The sequence below is a fragment of the Urocampus carinirostris genome, chromosome 11 (assembly GCF_059441175.1).
Source record: "Urocampus carinirostris isolate Australia breed hairy pipefish chromosome 11, RoL_Ucar_1.0, whole genome shotgun sequence".
Lineage (NCBI taxonomy): Eukaryota > Metazoa > Chordata > Actinopteri > Syngnathiformes > Syngnathidae > Urocampus > Urocampus carinirostris.
This window is the reverse complement of record NC_142359.1, coordinates 40,336,046-40,358,377: the sequence shown is the minus strand read 5'-3', so window position 1 is coordinate 40,358,377 and position 22,332 is coordinate 40,336,046. Positions and strand designations below refer to the sequence as shown.

Here is a 22,332-nt window from a genome sequence, read left to right as displayed (position 1 = left end):
TACCAAGAAAATCACACACGAGATTTTTTGGACCATGGCCGACCCAAATGCCCAAACACCCAAAACAAGTTAAGCACTTCGGCACCAAAGTTGGTCATGCTTTTGTCCCTCCAGATGAAAAGGGACAGGAGAAAGCAGCCATGTCACTCGGGTCAGGGTGACACAACACACTCTCCTGTTCAACAGCAGGGCCTGACAGCTTTCACTGGTTTTCCCCTGCTACATCATACGGGTGCCATTCCCATCCATCAGACACGACCAAACATCCTACTATCCTTTCACAACACCTCTGCACTCATTACTATCACCAACAAGATCTCGAGCTTCTATTATTCTTAGACCTCTTTCCTGCAGTGCACTCATAACACCATCCATCCACGTCAATCGCGGCCTTCCTCTTGGTCTCCTTCCATTGACTTCTGCTCCGTAGATCCTCTTCAACATTCACTCCTCATCCATCCTCTCCATGTGTCCAAACCAACCGAGTACTCTCTTATCCACACGCTTGCTCAGTTCCACTACTACTCCAGTTCTGTCTCTCACAATTCCATTTCTCAATCTATCCAATCTTGTCACTACTAACACACTCCTCAAACACTTCCTCTCAAAAACATTTAATTTCCTTCTCAAATCTGCGTTGAGGCCATACAACACAGTCGGCACAATCACACTCTCATACAGTCTCCTCTTAACATCCATACTCATACTCTTGTTGTTCATCACTCTCCTCAGAGCACCCAAAACCTTGCTTCCTTGATTCACTCTGTGCAATACCTCACACTCCATTCCACTAACTGCAGCCACATCACAACCCAAGTACCTAAAGCTTTCAACTTCTTCCAGCACCTGTCCATTCAACCTTTTTTCCAAAGCCATGCCCACTCCATCACGTGAACACTTCATCACCTTACTCTTCCCAACATTCACACATAACTTACGCCTATCACACACTCTTCCAAACTCCATTACCAACCTTCTCAATGTTTCCTCAGAGTCAGCCACAAGCGCTGTGTCATCTGCAAACAACAACTGACTTACCTGCCACACTGTTCCACTGTGATCCATCAACTCTACAACTCTGCCAAATACTCTTGCATTCACCTCTCTCACCAAACCATCCATGTACACATTAAACAGCCATGGTGACATCACACCCTCTGTCTCATACCAGTCAACACAGGGAACCACTCACTTGGCTTATTCATTTAAATATATGCCGGTAGTAAAACTTGGAAAGCGGTTTACAAACATAGTAAAATCCAAAATGACATTAAAATCATTAACAAAAATAAATATCCTGTATTTCCTCGGAGGCACAGTGAGAAAAAAATGATGTCGAATTTTTTAAAAACACACTCCAAACTGGGGTCAGGACTTAATTTTTAAACTTTTTTCACATATTTCATCAAAAAAAGTGTGCCTCGGCTCAAAAAAGGTTGAAAAACACTGCTCTAAAGGCTACCAACTCGACAGTTTCAAGGAAAAAGTAAGAGCAATCTGTGTGTTTCCTTTTAGAAGCCGGAGATCTCCTCCGTCACCCCCAATGTTGTGTCTTTCTATGGCTTCAACTCGGCTATTTTGTCTGGTTATAACCTCAGCCATGTGACAGCTGTAAGAATTCAAAGCGACTTGGACTGCATGCCAAGAGAGTGAGCTTCATATTTATAAATCTAAACGAATAACCCTAAAGGATGACATTTTGACTCCTGAACTCAGGTGTCCCGTGTGGAACAACACTGGCGTGAACCTGAATTTCCACATTCCTGCCATTCAAGGCAAAGGAAGTGTCCGCCTGTGCGCCGTGCTCCCGGATGGTAGTTGCCATGGCAATGGCACAGTCACCTACACATCATCTCCATCCTGCAGTGCTGTGATGCCAAGCAGCACCTGGAGCAGGTAGGCGTTCCAATTAATCATTTGTCCATTTTTCACTCTAAGTCTGAGTTTCCAACCTTTTCTGTAGCACGGAAGTATTCAATGCAGGGGTCTCAAACTCAATTGAGTTTGGGGCCTCTGAAGCTAGGATCAAAACATTCCGCTATTCTTAAAGGGACAGTGTTTTATATTAAATATATTTTTTATTTTCCTTTTTCTCAGGAGTTTTACTTTTTGTGTTGTTTCTCGTTTTCATTTTTCGCTTTTTCTTTTTCGTCCTTTTTGTTTTTTGTCTTTTGTTTTTCCCTTTTTTGTCTTTTTCCTTTTTCTTTTCCTTTTTTAGTTTAGCTTTTAGTCTTTTTTCTCTTTTCCTTATTCCTTTTTCTTCTTTTAATTTTTTCTTCTATTTTATCTTTATTTTCTTATTTCTCTTTAAAAGTAATAAGGTTCATTTTGCTCACTGTGTATCTTCGTATTTAGTCTTCTTCTATTGTGCTTATAGCACGCATTTTCGGTGGCATGACAGAATACAACGACATCTACTGGGAAAATAATACACTATCACATTAAGGTTGGGCCTTAAACTATCATCCTGGGAGCTGCAATTCAGCACTCCTTTATTATAAATTTTGTGCTCACATTTGCCCTATTGATTGCTGTACAAGCCACACACCCTTCCCACATGCTGCCTACCATTCACTACTGTTGACACACTACAAAATACACACAATTAAACTGACCCTCTGGTTTCACATTTCATTTTATAGTTTTGAATACAGCTTGCATGTGAGTATATAAAGTAGGGAGAATATCAGAAGGGGGAAATTACGAGACCTCGTACTCAGTGCTTGAGGCCGGCGCCACCGTAACTGTATTCAAGTCAAGTCAAGTCACATTTATTTATATAGCCCTTAATCACAAAAATGTCTCAAAGGACTGCTCAGGATTACAATGACACAATTACCTGATCTTAAACCAGCATGCGGGCAAGGAACAACTCAAAAACCTCAGTGTGAAGAGAAAAGAGAAACCTTGAGAAAGGACATCACATGTGGTAATCCCCCTTCCAAGATTGACCAGGGTGAATCATAATTAGCATTACTGTACACAGAATAGTAAACACTATTCAGTTGTATTTCATAGTTTCAAATAAACACGCCTACTCTTTTCCTGTGAAATGTTCAAAGTTTTGTTGCTGACAGATTATATTATATTATATGTTGCTCTCAAAGTACTGAAAACATTGAAAGTCATGATATGCTTTAAAAAGTAGCGGAGTAACACACCACGATGTAACAGCTAAGATACAAAATTTGATGAATAACGCGTAACAGTACTCATTACTGAGAAAAGTAATGCCATTCCAGGAACGTGTTACTTTGTAATGTGTCATGCTGGTGACCTGAATTCAATCCCTGAACTGTGAGGCAGACCTGCTAATAGCATTAAACCGTGGTCGCTAACTTCGAGCGTGCCAAGTAACTAAAAAAAAAAAAACTCGTCAAATAAATCTACCATGTGTGTTGGTGTTATGTGGTCTCTGTGTCATGTTCTTGACATAGGGGGGATTTTGTAAGGTTTATTGTTCTATTTTCTTTATCATTTATCCATTATCCGTTATCGGTCAAATCATAATAAGCTACAAAGCCAAGGGGCCGAGACACTTGCTCTCAGCCAAGAGGCTGAGTCAAGGTCCTAGCCACAGAGCAAAGCAGCGATCAGTGCGAATGCACCGTACCTCAAACTATGTTGGCAAGAAAATTTCGATGACGTTTTGTTTATGATGTGTGTGACATGACGCTGTGTGCTGCAGTTGACCAGACGTCATCTGATGGGTTATAAGAAATCCAGTTCTTCCAAAAGAAATGTTTCATCAGCTGCACCGCTTATCCTCAGTAGGGTCGCGGGGGTGCTGGAGCCCATCCCAGCAATCATCGGGCAGTGGGCAGGGGACTCTCTGAACTGGTTGCCAGCCAATCGTAGGGCACACGGGGACAGAAAACTAATTCGCTCAGTCATACCTGGGGACATTTTGGACCGGCCAATTCACCTGAAATGCATGTCTTTGGAACGTGGGAGGAAACCGGAGTGCCCGGAGGAAACCCACGCAAGCACGGGGAGAACATACAAGCTCCGCACAGTAAGGCCGGGAGCTGGATTTGAACCCACGCAGGAGGTTCCCACGACCTCAGAACTGTGCCGCACACACCGTGCTGCCCCAAAAGAAATGTACATTTGCAAAATATAGAGACACCTCGCTACTTCTGTTATCCTTGTTCACTTCTTTGTGGATATTTAATTTGATTGAATTATTTTGGTGAATTGTGTTTCTAATGGGCAGCAGACAGCGAGAAAGGGATTAGGGAGACCACTTTGTATTGGGTGGGTGTGACTGTGTGCGCTACTGTGATAGGCTGGAGTAAGCTGACAGTTAAACAGTTTTTGTGCCCAGTTTGGGTATGCACAGTCAACATCTCTGTATGAAAACATACTGGATGGGGTAGTGGCTAGGCTGTATGATTTTGGAAAAAAAAACCTAATTGCGAGTTTTCAGACCAGAATTTAATTTTAACCCCGCGACCCTACTGAGGATAAGCGGTGCAGCTAATGAGATAAGATGAGTCTCTCTTAATGCAGTGGTCAGCAACCTTTTCGGTGTGGAGTGCCACTTTCAAATTTAATTTAATTCTATGTGATTTTCAGATTTTAAAGAAAGGTGCATTTTCTCTGCTAGTTTTTTTTTGTGTGTACTTAATCACGGTAACCAGTGTTTCCCATGGAAACTTGTGAGACCCCAATCGGGTGGACATTCTGGGCCCGGTGTCTCACACATGCGGCCCGGGGGCCAATTGCAGCCCATGGGGTGTTTGACGACTTAATATAAAAGTTTAGAGGGACAGTTGTATTATTTAGCGCATCCTAGAGGAAAAAAAAAATATTCATTAAAAAGAACAATTTTGATTTAAAAAACAATCCAAAACACGCAAACTATGATATAAACATGCAGTTTTTAAAGAATACTCGAGAAATTTGTATTCATTTACATGACATGGGCTAATTGTCTGCTATCTTGCTGCTACAGGTCACTAAAATCCTAAAACACGCAAGCCAAGAAAATTGGTCACTTTGAGTCTCCATAGTTTGTCTTCTTCCTGTTTTTTGATTGCATTACACAATACAGCAACATCTTGTGGTCAAATAAGACACTAACGCAAATTACGAATTAATGGAATATTTCTGATGCTGTGTTGTTCTCATTTTTGTTTGTTTTTGCTTTTTACATTTTTAAAATAAGCGCTTTTCATTATATTTAAGCCTACCCTGTCCTTTATTAAGGAAATAAAGTTTTCAAAATCCTATAATTCTTGGGGGTGCTCGGGTTGAATTTGGGGGTGCTCGAGCAAGCTGTTTACGCCCATGGGTAAAAGTTCACTGTAGATTGAAAGATAACCCCAACGGGATTGCATCACTAAACTACTTATTAAACCCAGGGGCCGGGGCGTCAGATGCAAAAACGTTAATTATACAAAAAAAAAAGCGCACCTGATTATAAGCTGCACCCACCACATTTTAAGAGGAAAACCGATTTTGGACTTACACAAGCCGCACCTGTATATAAGCCGCAAGTGCCCACATTATAAAATGTAACACAAAATTAATCCTAACCCGACTTTAAGTCCCGCAATTGAAACTGAATGTCCTTCGTTAAAGTACACAGTCCAAAAATCACAGCCTGCAAAATGAACGGAAAATGATATCGGTACTTAAGGTTTGAGAGTCCGGGTCCTGTTGAAAGTAATCCAAGGAAAAAAGTGTATACAGTAATCCCTCGGTTATCGCGGTTAATGGGGACTAAAACCACGCGCGGAAAGTGAAAATCCGCGAAGTAGCGACGCCCCTTCAAAAATGTTAAAAAAAAGAAATAAATAAATAAAAATTTAAATTATTATTTTATTTTATTATTATAATTTTTTAGACCCGGTTAATGGGGACCAAAACCACCCGCGAAAAGTGAAAATCTGCGAAGTAGCGACGCCCCGTCAAAAATGCCTAAAAAAAAAAAAAAAAATATATATATATATATATATATATATATATATATATATATATATATATATATATATATATATATATATATATATTTTTTTTTTTTATTATTATTATTATTTTTTTAGACCCGCGAAGCTCTGAACTCACCAACGTGGAACTTCGAAGTAGCGAGGTCCCACTGTATTTCCAAAGGTAAGGGTGGGAAAAATATATATCCACTATTGTCCGCCACGTCCACAAACACGTCTCACCTTTACTCCACTTCCCGTCAGCCCCCGTTTGATTCGCCCCTTCTTTTTGATTCGCCCATGCAAAACATATCAGAATAAGTCTCTAAAATAAATATATTACAAAAATATACGGTTGCAAATACATATTATACATGGTTACACATATTTACAAAGAAAGACGGTACACCGAGAGAGTTTTCAAAGCTTTAATAATAATAATATAACTTTCATCCCAAACGGTGCCTGTGACAGGGGAGTTAATTGTAGCAACACGCTAGCAACACGCTCGCAACGCAGTAAACGGGTCTGTTAAAAAAAACATACTGTACTTGTAAAAATCACGGTAAACCGTCCTCATCTTCCTCCTTAGAACTGAAGCCATCAAAGTCGTCTTCCTCAGTGTCGGAAAGAAACTTTGTCATATAGACGTCGTCCCACGCTCCCGCAGCTGGACTCGCGCTGTCACTGTCGCTTGAACTCTAATCCACTCCTGATTCTGTGCCCTCCTCTCCGTCACGCAGCAGACCGGCTTCTCGGAACCCGTTGGTGATGGGGGATTTTTTGATGTGCCTTTCTTTTTGCATTTTGCATGATGAGGGTATGTTAACGCTAATTTAATTTGTGCACAAGCCAAGAAGTTGCAGTCTTCTTTGGCGCATATATTCCACCGGTCTAAATCTTACCTTTTGTACTCGAGTGCAGCTGGCAGCCGTTAGAAAAATTACATAAATTGGCCGCATCACTGAATAAGCCGCAGGGTTGAACATTTGGGAAAAAAGTGCGGCTTGTAGTCCGGTAACCCAAATAGTAGATGAGACGACAGAAAAAAGACAGCAAGCGAGAACGTCTGCGCGTTTGCCCTACTGTATAACACCGTTTTAGTTGGCCAAACACTCTTTTGCATGACAAACTATACACCCTTACACATTGGCACTATGTCACATTGCAATATTGATTCGATTTTGGTTAATCGAGGGCGCTAAATTTTAACAGCTCAATACATTGAAAAGAAATTCATCAATGAAATCAGACTCTAAGGGAAGTAGGAAGAACACAAAGAGATGCTTATAACTAGCTGACACAGGTGGCGTCTGGAAAGAAAGAAATAGGCTGGTAGCAGGGCCGGCCTACTGCTACTACTAGGCTAACACCTGGTGCTAGCACGCAATTAGCCAGCCGCTTGCTCCCGTACCTACACATGACGGGGTGGCGAGAGTCCAAGCGTTCTGATTTCTGTGTAGGGGCAAGCGGGGCGGTAAAGTCCCATCCACACAGGGGTGGATGGGGCGTGCGTGTTGAGATAAGTGGGGCCTCTTCCCTCGTACCTGAAGCTATGCGTGCTTTTGACGAATGTCCTCAAATTTAATTTTTATTTCGTATAATGGAAATAAAACCATCCATTCCACTGCAATTATGTGTGGGGTGTCATCAATTGTTGATCTACAGTTGTTATTTTGTTACAGTCATATACTCTCAGTCGGTAATGATGTCATCTTGAGGTAAGTTTGCCCCTTCAGGGCTTTTATGAATGTGTGACGCTACTTCTTAGATGTTCACTTTTTGCAGGTGGTTCTGGTCCCAATTAAGCGCAAAAACTGAGTGATCTTTGTGTGACAAATCTAAAAGTTTCTTATCCAACCCCTAACTGAGCTCAAGTCTGTTTTGTGCGGCGTCAGCCGCTTTGCAAAAATGCTTGTCTTTCACCATCAAGCTACTTCCTTCAGCAGTTTCAAAATCTGAAAGTTGCGCTTTGAAGATACGTTGCTCTGGTGCAAAAATTCCAGCGAATGACTCTTTCAGCACAGCCATTTCTCATATGATGTAATGTTCTAATTCTTTCTGAATGATCTTCGAACGATATCAATCTGTTCATCTGAATTAGTCATGATGTCTCTCTTTTCTGAGCAGGGTTCTACATTTATCATAGTTTGTTTTTCAAGCCCACTAAATTATTTTCCTATTCTTGTTTTAAAAAGTTTATTTATTTAAGTATTTTGAACTATATAATTTTTTTATGTCAACAAAAATACCATTTAAGAAATGCGATAACCTTTCATTCCAGAAATTAAATACAGACACAATAAACAAGAACATAGACTAACAGGCTAAGAGACAGTTTCCTACCAAGGGCTATCACCACATTAAACAAGCGCAGAATACTGTTAAAAAAATAAATATCTTGTCTATGTATAGAAAAATTAGTATTCATGTTGTTAATCGGCTTATTTTGAAAAATATGTCGCTGCTAATATCACGACTTTTTGTGCACTATTGTTTTGATGCACTTACAACTTCTGCCAGTCTTGAAAATATTTTGCCTATTTATCGTAACATCTGTATTTCTCTTTCAAGTCTTTATTACATGTTTATCCTGGAGTGTCACATCTTATTTAATTGTAAACAGTGTTTCCTACCTTGTTTTAAATAAGCATAAAGAAAATTCTAATTCTAAAGAGTTCTATAGAGTGCATAGTGAAATAGTAAATGCACCAAATGGTTCAGTAAAATAATACTAGACAGAACACAGTGTGCTCAGATCCTCTATAAATCTCTTGCCTATAACAGAAATGAAAATCACCATTATAACATAAGCAGGTAGACTTTTAGTTACTAAAAGTGACATAGTAAATTAGCGTGTCCTAGTGGTAAAAAAAAAACTTTTTTGATAAAAAACAGTATTTAGTTAAAAAAAAGGAAAAATGAACCATAAAAAGTATATATTTATATAAACATAAATTATACATATATATATTTATATATATATATATATATATTAGCTGCACCGCTTATCCTCAGTAGGGTCGCGGGGGTGCTGGAGCCCATCCCAGCAATCGGGCAGTGGGCAGGGGACACCCTGAACTGGTTGCCAGCCAATCGCAGGGCACACGGGGACAGACAACTCACTCGCTCAGTCACACCTAGGGACAATTTGGACCGGCCAATTCACCTGAAATGCATGTCTTTGGAATGTGGGAGGAAACCGAAGTGCCCGGAGGAAACCCACGCAAGCACGAGGAGAACATACAAACTCCGCACAGGAAGTCCGGTAGCTGGATTTGAACCTTAGAACTGTGCCGCACACGCGCTAACCACCATATATATATAAATGTGCATTTTTTTAAATATGTCAATTTTATTTCTTTTACATAACACGAGGCTCACTTAAAGGGAGCAGACATGGTTGTCTGCCATTTTCTTGCTAAGGGTACCACATTTACTGAAATTAATCAGGCCACTCAAAACTCTTGTTGCAGACTAATTTTCATTACATTTTGCAAAATATTATAATTTTACAATACTATGCCTAATACACAGTTTTTAAAAAGGTGCGACTGGTGCACCACTTGTTTGAGTGAAACCATTTTTGAACAAACACGGTGTGCTAATATCAGCCACAGCAGGAGTCTCCAATGCAGTGCTAGTATGCCTAAATAGCCCGCAGGCAGGTTCTGAAAATAGCAGTGATGGGTCAGTAAGATTCTCCAGGAAAGGATGTTTTAGTGGTTGGCCAGGCCTATTTTAACTTAACTTCAAATAATACAGTAATTGTCTGCCAATAACATAGTAACAACATAGTGACAAAATGATACATTTTCATTTCAGAAATACTGTCACAGAGCAGAAACAGACACAGGACCCAATAGCGCTCGTTTGCTCAGTTTTTATTAATAAAGTGGGAGAGTAGGGCTTGCTTCCACGATCCGATGGTTGACGGACAAGGGTAGCAGGTGGCAGGAGACGCGCAAGTGGCACTTCCGTGTCGAGCGAGGATGGTCGAAGATTGGCAGGAAATAAAAGTCGTTAGCCGGGACGGGAGAGCAGGGGCGGTGTCAAGTCAGGCAGGTAGCGGGGCAAAAACAGGTCGGATATCGGGGAGGCAGAACGGGCAGAGTCAGGTCTGGAAACAGGTTGGCAACGGGTATCAGGTAGAGAAAAACAGGGCAGGAACAGAGTCTGAGCTGGGAGCAACGGTTCGCACAGTGATTTGACAGAGATCTCTTGAAAGCAGGGGGTTTGAACAGAGTCCATTAGCCAATCAGCTCTCAGGGCTGTTGGCGCCAATTGAGCAGTCACAGGTGCACTGAATCGGCAATCATGACAAATACATGTTAAATTGTTAGCCAATTACTTACAAGAAGAAGCTCTCTCCCTCAAAAAATTTGGTGACCTCTGCTCTACAACTTGTGTGCCTTCAATGGAAATTGAGAATCAGCATTATTACATCACCGGACAGACTTCTAGTTTCTTAACACAGAAGTCCTAGGAATTGCCCTACCCCTCCAGAATGACCAGCAGACAGCCAAAAGGTGGTGTTATTCAAAAAACAATTTTACAGCCCATCTTGCCACCATTGGTCTGTAAATGCGGCAAGGTGGGGTTGTTCAAACGGGATGGGGTGGGTGTGGTTTTCATTGATGCATAAAGAGCTTGTGTCCAGGACCCCTTTTCAATAACTCACTCTACTTGTAGGCCCGAGACTGGAAGGTCGCTGGTTTGAGCCTCAGCCTTGTCATACTTAAGACTTACAACAATGGTACCCATTGCCTCCCTGCTTGGCGCTCGGTATTAGGTTTTGGAATTGAGGGGTTTGGTCACCTAATGACTCCCAACAAGATGTTGCAACACATCAGTTGGGTTGAGCAAGTGGGGCTGGGAATCCCTTCCTCTGTATTAATCTCCCAGAAAGAGTCAAAAATGTAAATATGTTCTTGACTCTAGCCACCTCCCACTGGGGATATTCGATCTACTAAAAGGTGGAGATGCCAAAGCATTACGCTCAGGAGGCAATGGACATGATCCGGGCTGACTCTCGTGACTCCAATGGAGAAGATATATCACACAACAGGAATATGACGAAAGTACCACTACAGTAATATAAAAAAAATACTACTGATATACTTTAACCTTATCCTATGGAAATACTACAAAAACACTGTGGAAATACTACAAAATACTACCAAATTAAAGAACAGTAATACTGTAAAAAAAACTACAAAAATCAGACTGCTGAAATACTACAAAAATACCTATAGGAATACTAGAAATATATGGTCTGGTGGCCCCACAGAACATTCTTTTCTTCACATTAGCATGTGAAGTGTCATGACAGAATTGTTTTGTTCAGCTTAGAGTTTGCGTCAATTGCAGATCAATGGTGAAACTAATCCAGTCAATTGGTTTTCCTTTGAGCATTCTATGTATGAAAGCCAAATAGCTTGGATGTGGTACTTCTAGTTTCTTGAAACTTGTGCCACAACCCTTTTTTGCAATGCCATGACCACTTTATTTTCAAATGTTACAACTTTTAAAGACATTAGTCAATCCCCACAACTGAAGTTGAGTCACCCTATTGGTTGAAGAACAATTTTGCATTATGATGATTAGAAAATCTTTAATTTGTATGCTTAAAGGGACAGTGCATATTTAACCACGACATGTTTCTGTATTAAAAGGTAGTCACGCCTTTTATTTCCTCAGCGGCAAGAGGAAGATGACGCTGGTTGGATCAAACCTGGATGTTGTAGGCGGCCTTCTTCACAGCCACACCTTACATGAAGTCATCGTTCCGACGAACAAAAGCTCCAGAGTAGGTTTTATCACACACGCGCCTTGACACACATTAGTCATGATTATCTTCGGAATGTGGTGTGATAAATAATAGCACTCTCAATTATGATTTCTCAATAGCTGTCTTTGTTTTTTACCACTTGCAGATTCTGACCTATCATTCCCCTGCAGCTGAGGGAACTCGGGTTTCTTTTTCCAGCAGTTTGTCCCTCAAAGTTGGCAATGAAACGCTTCCCTGCTGGCTGTCCATCTTTTATCACCCTGAGCCACAGTTTATAAGCTTTACCCCCATAAGAACCGGGGAGGATGTTCGCGTCACCATACAGGTCTGTCAGGTGTTTTAATCAGGCCCACCAAATTAAAATGGTAGAAATATAAATGCTATATGTGTATATATATATATTTATACACAGTAATCCCCTCGTGTTTTCGGGGGCCAGGGGGCTCTGTGCGTTCCAAATACGCATCAAAATAATCAAAACCCGCAAAGAAGAAACCTTTATTCATTTATTATTAAAGAACAAATCCAATTAACAGACTCAAGTTTATACATCCATCCATCCATTATCTGCATCGCTTATCTTCAGTAGGGTTCCGCCGGTGCTGAAGCCTATCCCAGCTATCTACAGGCAGACGGCAGGAGACACCCTGAACTGGTTTCCAGCCAGTCGCAGCGGCCTCTATACAAAAAAATAATTATTTTGTATATTTTTTCCTTCTGGCCAAGCCTATCAACAAAAATGGTTAACCCAATGGGGTCCGCGGCTCAAAAAGTTTGCATCTTACACCTTCTCACCTGTTGTAGAAAATGCGGGACAATTTGGAGATGAGCATTAAAGATGTGTATGCGTGGGGCATCCAAGGAGGAAAGGAGTACGCCTGCATCATGGAGGCGAAGCACACCGACAACCAGACTGACTTTTTCATTTGCGAAATTCAAAGTGTGCCTGACGTGACTTTTCACCAGTTGAAGGTGAATCTTTTAGATTTAAAATATTTTTACTCATCATCTGACTTGTTTTTTTATATATTTCGGTGAAGGTTGTATATGGACATAGGACAGTCATGCTGTGGAATACATCTTACTTGTTCTCGCTCATCTTGATGGTCCTTCTGCTGATTCCCTGCATTATCGTGGGTTGGTTACAGCAAAGCTTTGTCATGAATAAATTTTTATATATATATATATATATAAAATATACATATATTTATTCATTTATATACTGTATACAATTTTTATTTTTTCCTTTTCATCTTTAAGTGGTGGTGATGATTTACCGCCGCCAACAAAGACGGTTGACGGTAAAGATGAACAAGTTGATGGAAAACCTGGAACTTGACATCAGGAATGACATCAGACAAGGTGTGTTTCACTGTCATGTGAAAAATATGTATTTCTGAATTTGAATTGTTTGTCATTATCCAAACTATTCTGAATGTGTCAATGTACACGAATAGTCGCTTACACATAAAAAAAAAAATCTCCCAAATTGTTTCTTTTCAATAATAGTGTTTCTACATCCTACTGAAAAAAACACTAATTTGGAACCATTTTGGATTTTTTTTTTTTTCATTTTATAAAATTGAAAAGAAATATAAATATAAATACAATTTTTTTTGGCGGCCCGGCGGCTGAGCGGTCATCTCGTTCGCGGCACAGTTCTAGGTCATGGAATCAAATCCAGCTACCAGCCTTCCTGTGTGGAGTTTGCATGTTTCCTCCGGGCGCTCCGGTTCCCTCGTATATTCCAAATACATGCATATCAAGTTAATTGGCCAGTCCAAATTGTCCCTAGGTCTGAATGAGTGAGTGAGTTGTCTGTCCCTGTGTGCACTGCGATTGGCAGGCAACCAGTTCAGGGTGTCCCCTGCTCACTGCCGGAGGACAGCTGAGATGGGTTCGACCCGACTGAGGATAAGCGGTGCAGAAAATGATAGATCGATGGATAAATACCTTTTTTTTTAATTAATATAAAAAAACTTTTCGATAAGTGTCACATGAAAGGGAGGGACAATGTAAAATACATTTTAGACAGATTAAAATCATGATCAATTAAGTGTAAAATTGAATGAAACAAATCAGCCACATATAAGCTGCTGTCAAGTTTGTTAAAAGTAGTTTTAATTATGTGACAAAGGCATTATCATTAGTTTTTTTTTCTTTTTGCATTTTGTCTTTTTATCTTTTTAAAGTCTGTAAAATTCAATTTTTGCTTTGTAAGAGCTGTTCAATGTATTTTTTAAAGGGACAATGTGTATTATTTAACACTTCTTTGTGTTAAAAACGTTATTATCAAAATCATATTGATTTAAGTAAAATGCAAAAATACATGAATTATCATGTAACTAGGGCTTTGTATTGATAAGGTTTTAGCGATTTAGAATCCTTATCGATCCCTGCCTATCGATCCAATTCCTTATCGATTCTCACTGCGGAAAAATATGTACTATGTGACTACAGATATAGTACAAAAGGTTTTATTAATACAAAATTAATTTATTAAGGGGCTGGACTGTTGGACGAGGGGCCTCTGCTGTACCCGCTGCTGCACACTGGCTACCTGCAGCCTGAGTCTGACGGCCAATCGGGTCATCTAAATCATATGTGTAAAAAAATGTATTCAGAAGTGTGACTGGATACACACAGTGGCGCTAAATTAACTTTATGTCACGACTAAGAACTAAAACTAAAAGCTAAGGTAGATAGCTAACCGTTAGCAGGCTAGCTAGGTTGTTTACCTCCTGTGGCTACACTGTCCTCCTGTCTTCAAGCACCTCAAATACGCTGCATTCTTTTGAGTTTAATGCCATATTGTCCAGCCAGGTGTTTTGAGCATGTTAAGATAAGATAATCCTTTATTCGTCCTACTATGAGGACATTTCTTTTGTTACAGCAGTAAGACAATGAATAATGAATAACAGCTAAGAATATCACTAGTATAAACAAGTATTCAGAAATATAAAGAAACAAAAAAATAAAAACCAGAATAATTCTAACGGCAGGTGTGCAAAATAGTTAAAGTTAATGTTAGTAATGTTACCCCCTTTCGCTGCGATGGCTTTTTTGCAAGTATGGCATATTCCCGCATCGTCTTTTGGCGTGAAACACAGACACACCTTTGACAGTTTACCGCGAGCCGGTGACATCTCTGCAGCTGATATGATTGGTCGAGCAGCGACAACAAATAGCACATGGAACGACGTCAACTGATCCTGCATTGGGTTGCGTTCGTTTGAGCTTTACCACAGATTCCAAGGAATCGGTTAACTGCGGAGCCAGTTCCAAATTAGAACCGGTTATCGATGCGCAGCCTTACATGTAACAATGCGAATTTTAAAAAACTCGTTGGTTAAAAGATTAGCATTTATTTTACATACTGTGATACTCCTCTGGAGGGACATATTTGTCCCCCAACTTGCCGCTACGGGATACCCCAAAACCTCAAAAAGGCTTGGCAAAAAAGTGAGAAGTTAAATGCCATGTCTTGTTCACTTCGCGTTTGTGAGGAGAAAACCTGCTTTCTTCTTTATGGTTTTTTAGCACTCGTTTTTGGTGGCACCACACCATGCAGTGACATCTAGTGGTCGAACAATACACACTGTCCTTTAAAAATACTTCGTTTATCACTGCACTGTACACAAATAGACTCATATCTAGGTTAACATTCATATTCAGTCAGCATTCATATTCCCTAAAAAGTGCGGTACCCAATTTGATATTTCCTGCAGGTTTTGTAGACATGCAAACAGAAAAGGCGGACCTGATGGAAAACGTGGGCGCCATTCCTTTCCTTGATTACAAGCACTTTGCATCCAGAATCTTCTTCCCCGAGGTCAGTGAAAGCTAGTGACGTGCTGTTCTTGTCGAAGCGCAGTCAGATTTGCAAATAAATGAACCTACATCTTATTCATCATTTGATTGGAGGAGCAAAAAAGCAACATATAAACTGTAAATTCTGGAGGTGTCTCTGTAGCTGGTTCTATTTCTGTATTTAACACTACATAGGGCGGACTGCACAATAGGGCAAGAGTGCCCCCTGCTCCCCATCTTAAACGTTCTCACCTAAAGCAGAAAATTCATGACAATTTGGAGATTAGCATCAAAGACGTATTTGCACGGTGCATCCAAGGCGGGAAGGGAGTACGCCTGCAAACCCCCTGCATGAAATGACAAACCTTCGAATCATTAATCTTCAAGTCTCTCGCCGCTGCTCGATTACCATGTTCTTCCGCGTAGTGTAGAAATCAACACATCATGGTGGTCAAAAATACCAAAAGCATTCAAAGGAGGGAAAGTGAGGTTTTGGATTCAATTGATATTAAGGGCGGGACAACAGCGGAATAGCTTTCAAATTGCTGGATGAAATATAGGGTTCACATTTCACACGACGCAGCCCTCTTTGCGTTTTCTTTTAGTGTAGTTGTAAATATGTGCTAATCGCAATGGTAGTCTCCATCTGGCATGGTCACAAGATCGGAAAACACTTGATGTAAACAACTTGCAGTAGAGCTGAAAACAGCTTCAGATTTGTGAGGCCTTTGGCGTTTTGCAGCCAAAGGCGTCAACGCCAAATTCCCTACTAATAATACTCAAAAGCCCCAAAAAAACTCTAACTTTTTTGTGCTTTTTCTGCAGAATGAAGCTTTGATGGTGTCGTGTATGGCTGATGTGGGTCAGGTAGGGCCGAACACAAACCAGTCGTCTTTGTTTAAACTGCATTTCCATTGAATTTGACTATATTAGGTGACCGTGAAGGTTCGTTTGGACGAGTGCTGCCAGGCCTTTTCCAAACTTATCCAGGATGAGCGCTTCCTGACGTGCATGGTGCACGCTGTAGAGGAACAGAAAACCTTTACCATTAAAGACAAGTCATTATCGGCCACATTTTGCTGTTTCTAGTGTTCGAGCGCTAATCACGTCTTTTGGATGCAGATGCGCGCTGGCATCTCTGCTGACCGTGGCGCTCCACAGCAACTTGTCGTACCTCACGGATGTTATGGAGCTTCTGCTGAAGGATTTGATGCAGAAGAACAGCAATGCTCAGCCAAAAATGCTCCTCAGAAGGACAGAGTCCGTCGTGGAGAAACTCCTCACCAACTGGATGTCCATCTGCCTTTATGGCTTCTTGAGGGTAAGATGTCCACTACTGTACAGCTAGAATGTGTGACTTTGTGAAACCCATTGAGAAAATTGAGAGATAAATTAATAGATCAAAATCAAGACAAATACTATTCATTACAAGTATTTTTTTCAGTTATTAGAAAGCTTGACTAATATTATTTTTTTACATTGGTACTGGAATTATTGCACTAAGGAGCTTCAAGAACACAGCAAAAAGTCTGGTTAAAAATAAATGTGCAAAAAAATGATTATAAAGATTAATGATCACAAAATATTTCATTAGTCTGCAAATAAGTCTTTCTCGTGTTAAGTACTTTTTAATAATCAGCATTGTAAACTTATTTTTTGCAGTAAAGAGAAAATGCAAACTTAATATGAGAGAAAGGTTAATCTGTAAGTAAAATTTTACAGTGCGGTGGTGCAGAATTTTGCCCCTTTTTAATTTTATTTTGTTCTTATTTTCCCATACATTAAAAGTTTTGTTTTTTTAGTTGAATCAATGTTTTAATTGCAATATTTGGTTGCTATGGAGAAGTGCAAAGTAAAATGTCAAGTTGAAAAATTAACAACAACCAAAAGTTATAAAATTAATGATTTGAAAAAAAAAAAGATATACACAGGAAAAATGTCTTGCCTCACTCTAAGGAAACCATACATATAATATGCATTGTTTTCTTATAATTTCAATCTTATTTTAAACTTTATTTTCGTACAAAGAGAAAATGAATACAGTGGAACCTCGGTTCTCGACCATAATCCGTTTCAGAAGCCTGGTCGAGAACCGATTTGGTCGATCACCGAAGATCAATTTTCCCATTAAAAATAATGTAAAGTTGTTTTAATCCGTTCCAAGACCTTGAATGTTTAGCATGAATAATCAACGTGATCATAAAGCTAACACATGCTAATCGTACGTTCGCGTTATCGTAATCTTCTGTACGAAAGATTACGCTAACATGAACATGTAAAAATAAAAAATCAGGTCGTTTACAAGTCATTTAGCACGGGTGTCCACAACAAGTGGTGAGCGGTTCATTGTCTGCGTCCCAACACCCTCAATGTTGGGCTCCGTTCCAACACCCTCAATGTTTACCTGAATGTTTAACGTAAACATAATGCTAACACATGCTAATCGTACGTTCGCGTTATCGTAATATTCCGTACGAAAGATTACGCTAACATGAATGTGTAAAAATAAAAAATCAGGTCATTTACAAGTCATTTAGCACCCGGGTCTTCACAAGTGGTGAGCGGTTTCTTTGGAAAGGGGACTCTGTTCCAACACGCTGAATGTTTACCTGAATGATCAACGTAATCATAAAGCTAACACATGCTAATCGTACCTCCGCGTTATCGTAATATTCCCTACGAAAGATTACGCTAACATGAACGTGTAAAAATGAAAAAAAAGGATAAAGAAAAGAATTATGAATAGGAGTTCTTACCTTTGTGGTGCTCAGTATCAAGCAAAAAAAGAGGCACGTGTGCACGTTGCTACAATGTATGTGTTTCACCCGGTGCGGTTAGAAGGGGGCACCAACTGTCAATGTAAACACTGAAGTTTCCGGTAAAGCTGAGTGACATACTTCAGTGTTTACATTGACAGTGGGTGCCCCCTTCTAACCGCACCGGGTGAAACAAATACATTGTAACACACGTGATAAAAGTTGGTCACGAGGGTTGGGGGCCATCTCCACCCATGAGCCGCTCAGCATAATGTGTGAGTGTGTACGCTATGGTGCGTAGCATACGCACTCACACATTACTGGTGTTCGAAGACCGGTTTTTTGACCGAACACCGAAGCAAGAATTTCTCGAAATTTTTTGTCGAGCACGGATTTGTGCGAACTGAGAGGCGTTCGAAAACCGAGGTTCCACTGTACTTTAAGATAAATGCTAGCCTTTATTGGTCATTTTTGAGTGTTTTGTCAGGATAATGATTTCCTTATTTTAAATCTTACTTGACAATATTCTAAATGGTTTTTGTATTACTTTAATCCTATTTTTTCCTAGACCCTTTGCATTCTGTATTTTTTAAACCAAGCTGCATTAAGTTCAGTCAAAAAATTCAGGGGGAAAAAATCCACAACTGAAAAAAATGTACAATCCCAGTAGCAGAAAATGTGATTCATCTTTACAGTATATTTTTATTTTGTATTTAAATAATAAAAATACTTCAAACTAGATGACAAAAAATAAGGCTCTCATTACTTAAAATAAGTAAATTGGCCCAATCAGTAAATTATTACTGAAAATGGGCAAAATTATGTGCTAACCAAACAAGCAAAATTAAACTTTTAATTATTCGTATTTTACTTTAACATTTTCATTTGGATGTTTTGCAGTTTCTAGTTTAACATAATAATTTCAACGTTGACTTTTACTGCAGCCAGCCACACAGAAGTGCTTTTTTTCAGTTTCACTCTTACGCCACTCTCCTCTTAATTCCTGTTTATGAGCCGTTTTAAACCTTGACCACATTTCCAACACTTCCTGCCTGTGGCTCACATACAGGAGAGCGTCGGGCAACACTTGTTCCTGTTGGTGAGCGCCCTCACGCAGCAGATTGCTCGAGGGCCTGTTGACCGTGTCTCCGAAAAAGCACTCTACACACTCAGTGAGGACTGGCTTCTGTGGCAGGCGCAGGACTTTACTGAGCTGGTATCACAACACCGGAGAAGGGAATCCTTATTTCCTCAGTCAAACAAAACTAATCCAAGGCATTTTTGTTCCTAAAAGATATACAGTAGGCTCCTGGGATACTGTGACCCCTCCTTACGGTGTTTTTACTTCTTTACTATAGTCCCTTTCATTTGTTTGTAAACAATATGACTTATCTGATGGGCGGGGCTTAGCCTAGAGGCAAAATAATACTTGCGCCAGTCAGAAGACAGATAATACGATAGTTGTCGTTGCTGCTAGCTGTCGTCAAAAACTTTAGTGTTCATAAATTGAAGTTATACAGGATCCCAGCAGACACTCCTGATCAAAGAAAAAGAAAAGAGTTGTGGTAAACGCATTAGAGCAAAAAGATTGGACCGAGGCACTCAGCAAAAATTCTCGGGTTTTAAGCGCACACTTCACATCAGTTAAGAGAAATTAAACTTTTATGATTATTGCTGTTGAGTCCATATTACTTATTATATCGGCAAAATATCTTGTTATTTTCTTAGCCTCAACTGAATGTTAGCGTGTAGCCAACAGTTGCCCTATAAACACTGCGTGGTTCCAAAAAAAAAGGGCACGCATTGCCAACAATCGTTGGGCACAGAAAGTAATTTATGAGATAATTTTAATTATTTATGTATTTATTATTTTGATTCAGGAGAATGATCTCTTGATCAGGCTACATGTTAACGTTAGCTGAAGCTAAGAAAATAACAAGATACTTTGCTAATATAGTAAGCAATATGGACTCGACAACAATAATCATAAATGTTTAATTTCTATGAAGTGTGTGCTACAGACACGAGAATTTTTGCTGAGTGCTGCGGTCCATCTACAAGTCTCTTCTTTTGTCTTTGATCAAGAGTGTCTGCTGGGATCCTGTAAAACTTTTATTCACGATCACTCACATTTTCTTAGATTCTGTTACACAAAAACAAAACACAACATTTTAACACAAAAAGCAGAAATGAAAGCTTGGTTTCTTGACCAGAGCTGAGTATTTATTCTCTTCCCTCTAGCTTTGACTGTGACGTGGCGCGTAGGCTATGAAAGGGTCTGTATGTTTCTATCCCCCTCTATAAAGCAACTTCCCACTTCAAAACGGATAGATAACCCAGGGGTTTACTGTATTTTATTTCAACAATATGAGGCCAGAGATTGTCCATTTCTAAGACATTTGATTCATTCATGAAAAGAGAAGTATTTCATCACGTCCTGCTCATGCTCGCTGTCTTTTATATCGGGCAGAGGCTGAGGGCCTTGTTTGCGGTAGGCAGTGAGGGCGAGGTGAGCGAGCCCCTGGATGTAGTGGCCCTCAGCTGCGACACGGTGGAACAAGTCAAAGAGAAGATCCTCAACACTTTCAAGGCCAAATTCGGCTTCCCCTACAATAGCCCTCAGTGCAGCGTTCTTATCGGTGAGTTGGTAAGAGTTACAGACAGCTTTGAGGTGGCCAAGCAATTAAATATTTCATTAAGATTAATCATGTTTTTGTCGTAGATAATTCACTGTTAATCGATTTATATATAATTCCTTATACATGGAGGAAGGATTAGTGTTTATTTTAATCATTTGATATAACAACGAGAATAGAGAATGGAAACCTAGTAATTGATTGAATATTGTACCAGTGACGTGTAGTGAGGTTTGTGTCTGATGAGGCAGTCAGATTTGCAAACAAATGTACATACATCTTCTTCATTGTTTGATTGGCAGAACAAGAAAGTAAGGTTTAATTGTCCATGGACTGCTCTTTTTGAATAAAAGCATTTATAGTTAGGTAATCCTCCATTATGATAAAAAGGTCCATGCAACAAGAAAAAAAAAGTTACTGAAAGGCTTGACCTGCCAATACTTTCACATATTTGAGACTGAGGTGTGCATAAAATCATAATCCTTGATCTCACTGTCGCTTTCTGCAATGAAGCAAGAGAATTGCGTGCCTCACTCTGCATCTGCTGATGCTTAGCACAGTAATATGTTACAAATTACTTATATTAATAACATTCACGCTATAACCGAGATTTTTTTTAAAAATTAAAACAATATTAAATCAGAAAGAACTTTAACACTGAATGAGAATAACCAATTAGGACATATTGAGGTACTGCCTCCACTGAATGCATGTTCACCTTATTGTACGTATAAATAATAGAATAGAATAATAGAATAGAATAGAATATACCTTTATTATTATATTATATATATATATAATATAATATTATATTATATTATATAGATAAGTGGACCAGACCCCGCGATTAAAACTAAACGTCCTTCTTTTTGGTTTGAACAATTTTATTGACACTATTAACAGCAAATACCTTCATTTAAGTACACAGTCCAAAAATCACATCTGGCAAAATGAACATAAAATTATACCAGTACTTCAGGTTTCATGCAGACCTGCAGAGTCCGGGTCCCGTTGAAAGTAATCCAAGGAAAGTGTATATTTCCAAAGGTAAGGGTGGGAAAAATATATATCCACTATTGTCCGCCGTTTCCACAAACACTCACCTTTACCGGTCCCCACGTCCCGTCACCCCGCGTTTGTTACGCCCCTTCTTTTTAATTGGCCCGTGCAAGACATATCAGAATAAGTGTCCAAAATAAATACAAATAAATACATTACAAAAATATACAGTTGCAAATACATATCATACATGGTTACACATATTTACAAAGAAAGACGGTACACCGAGAGAGTTTTCAAAGCTTTAATAATAATAATATAAATTTCATCCCAAACCGTGCCTGTGACAGGGCAGTTAATGGTAGCAACACGCTCGCAACACAGTAAACGGGTCTGTTAAAAAAACA

The 22,332-nt window shown here is 39.6% G+C and overlaps 1 protein-coding gene and 1 long non-coding RNA gene across 4 annotated transcripts in view; one reads left to right on the top strand and one right to left on the bottom strand.

Moving 5' to 3' along the window:
- plxnc1 (plexin C1) overlaps positions 1 to 22,332 on the top strand; it is a 52,552-nt gene that overhangs the window by 17,905 nt on the left and 12,315 nt on the right. For 2 of the 3 annotated variants that reach the window (XM_088347350.1, XM_088347348.1), the window contains exons 10-22: positions 1,516 to 1,649; positions 1,717 to 1,896; positions 11,634 to 11,742; positions 11,870 to 12,049; positions 12,529 to 12,696; positions 12,765 to 12,861; positions 12,985 to 13,086; positions 15,453 to 15,556; positions 16,360 to 16,401; positions 16,468 to 16,592; positions 16,657 to 16,855; positions 19,360 to 19,506; positions 20,761 to 20,929. In XM_088347350.1, coding sequence (XP_088203476.1) covers positions 1,516 to 1,649; positions 1,717 to 1,896; positions 11,634 to 11,742; positions 11,870 to 12,049; positions 12,529 to 12,696; positions 12,765 to 12,861; positions 12,985 to 13,086; positions 15,453 to 15,556; positions 16,360 to 16,401; positions 16,468 to 16,592; positions 16,657 to 16,855; positions 19,360 to 19,506; positions 20,761 to 20,929 — 1,756 coding nt within the window. The remainder of the gene's footprint in view (positions 1 to 1,515; positions 1,650 to 1,716; positions 1,897 to 11,633; positions 11,743 to 11,869; positions 12,050 to 12,528; positions 12,697 to 12,764; positions 12,862 to 12,984; positions 13,087 to 15,452; positions 15,557 to 16,359; positions 16,402 to 16,467; positions 16,593 to 16,656; positions 16,856 to 19,359; positions 19,507 to 20,760; positions 20,930 to 22,332) is intronic. The other variant, XM_088347349.1, reaches the window with a different exon arrangement.
- Positions 13,819 to 18,407, bottom strand: LOC148357371 (uncharacterized). The gene is made up of 2 exons (XR_015852003.1): positions 18,291 to 18,407; positions 13,819 to 16,891 (listed from the first exon to the last, which is right to left on the bottom strand). It is a non-coding gene; the product is annotated as an uncharacterized LOC148357371 (long non-coding RNA).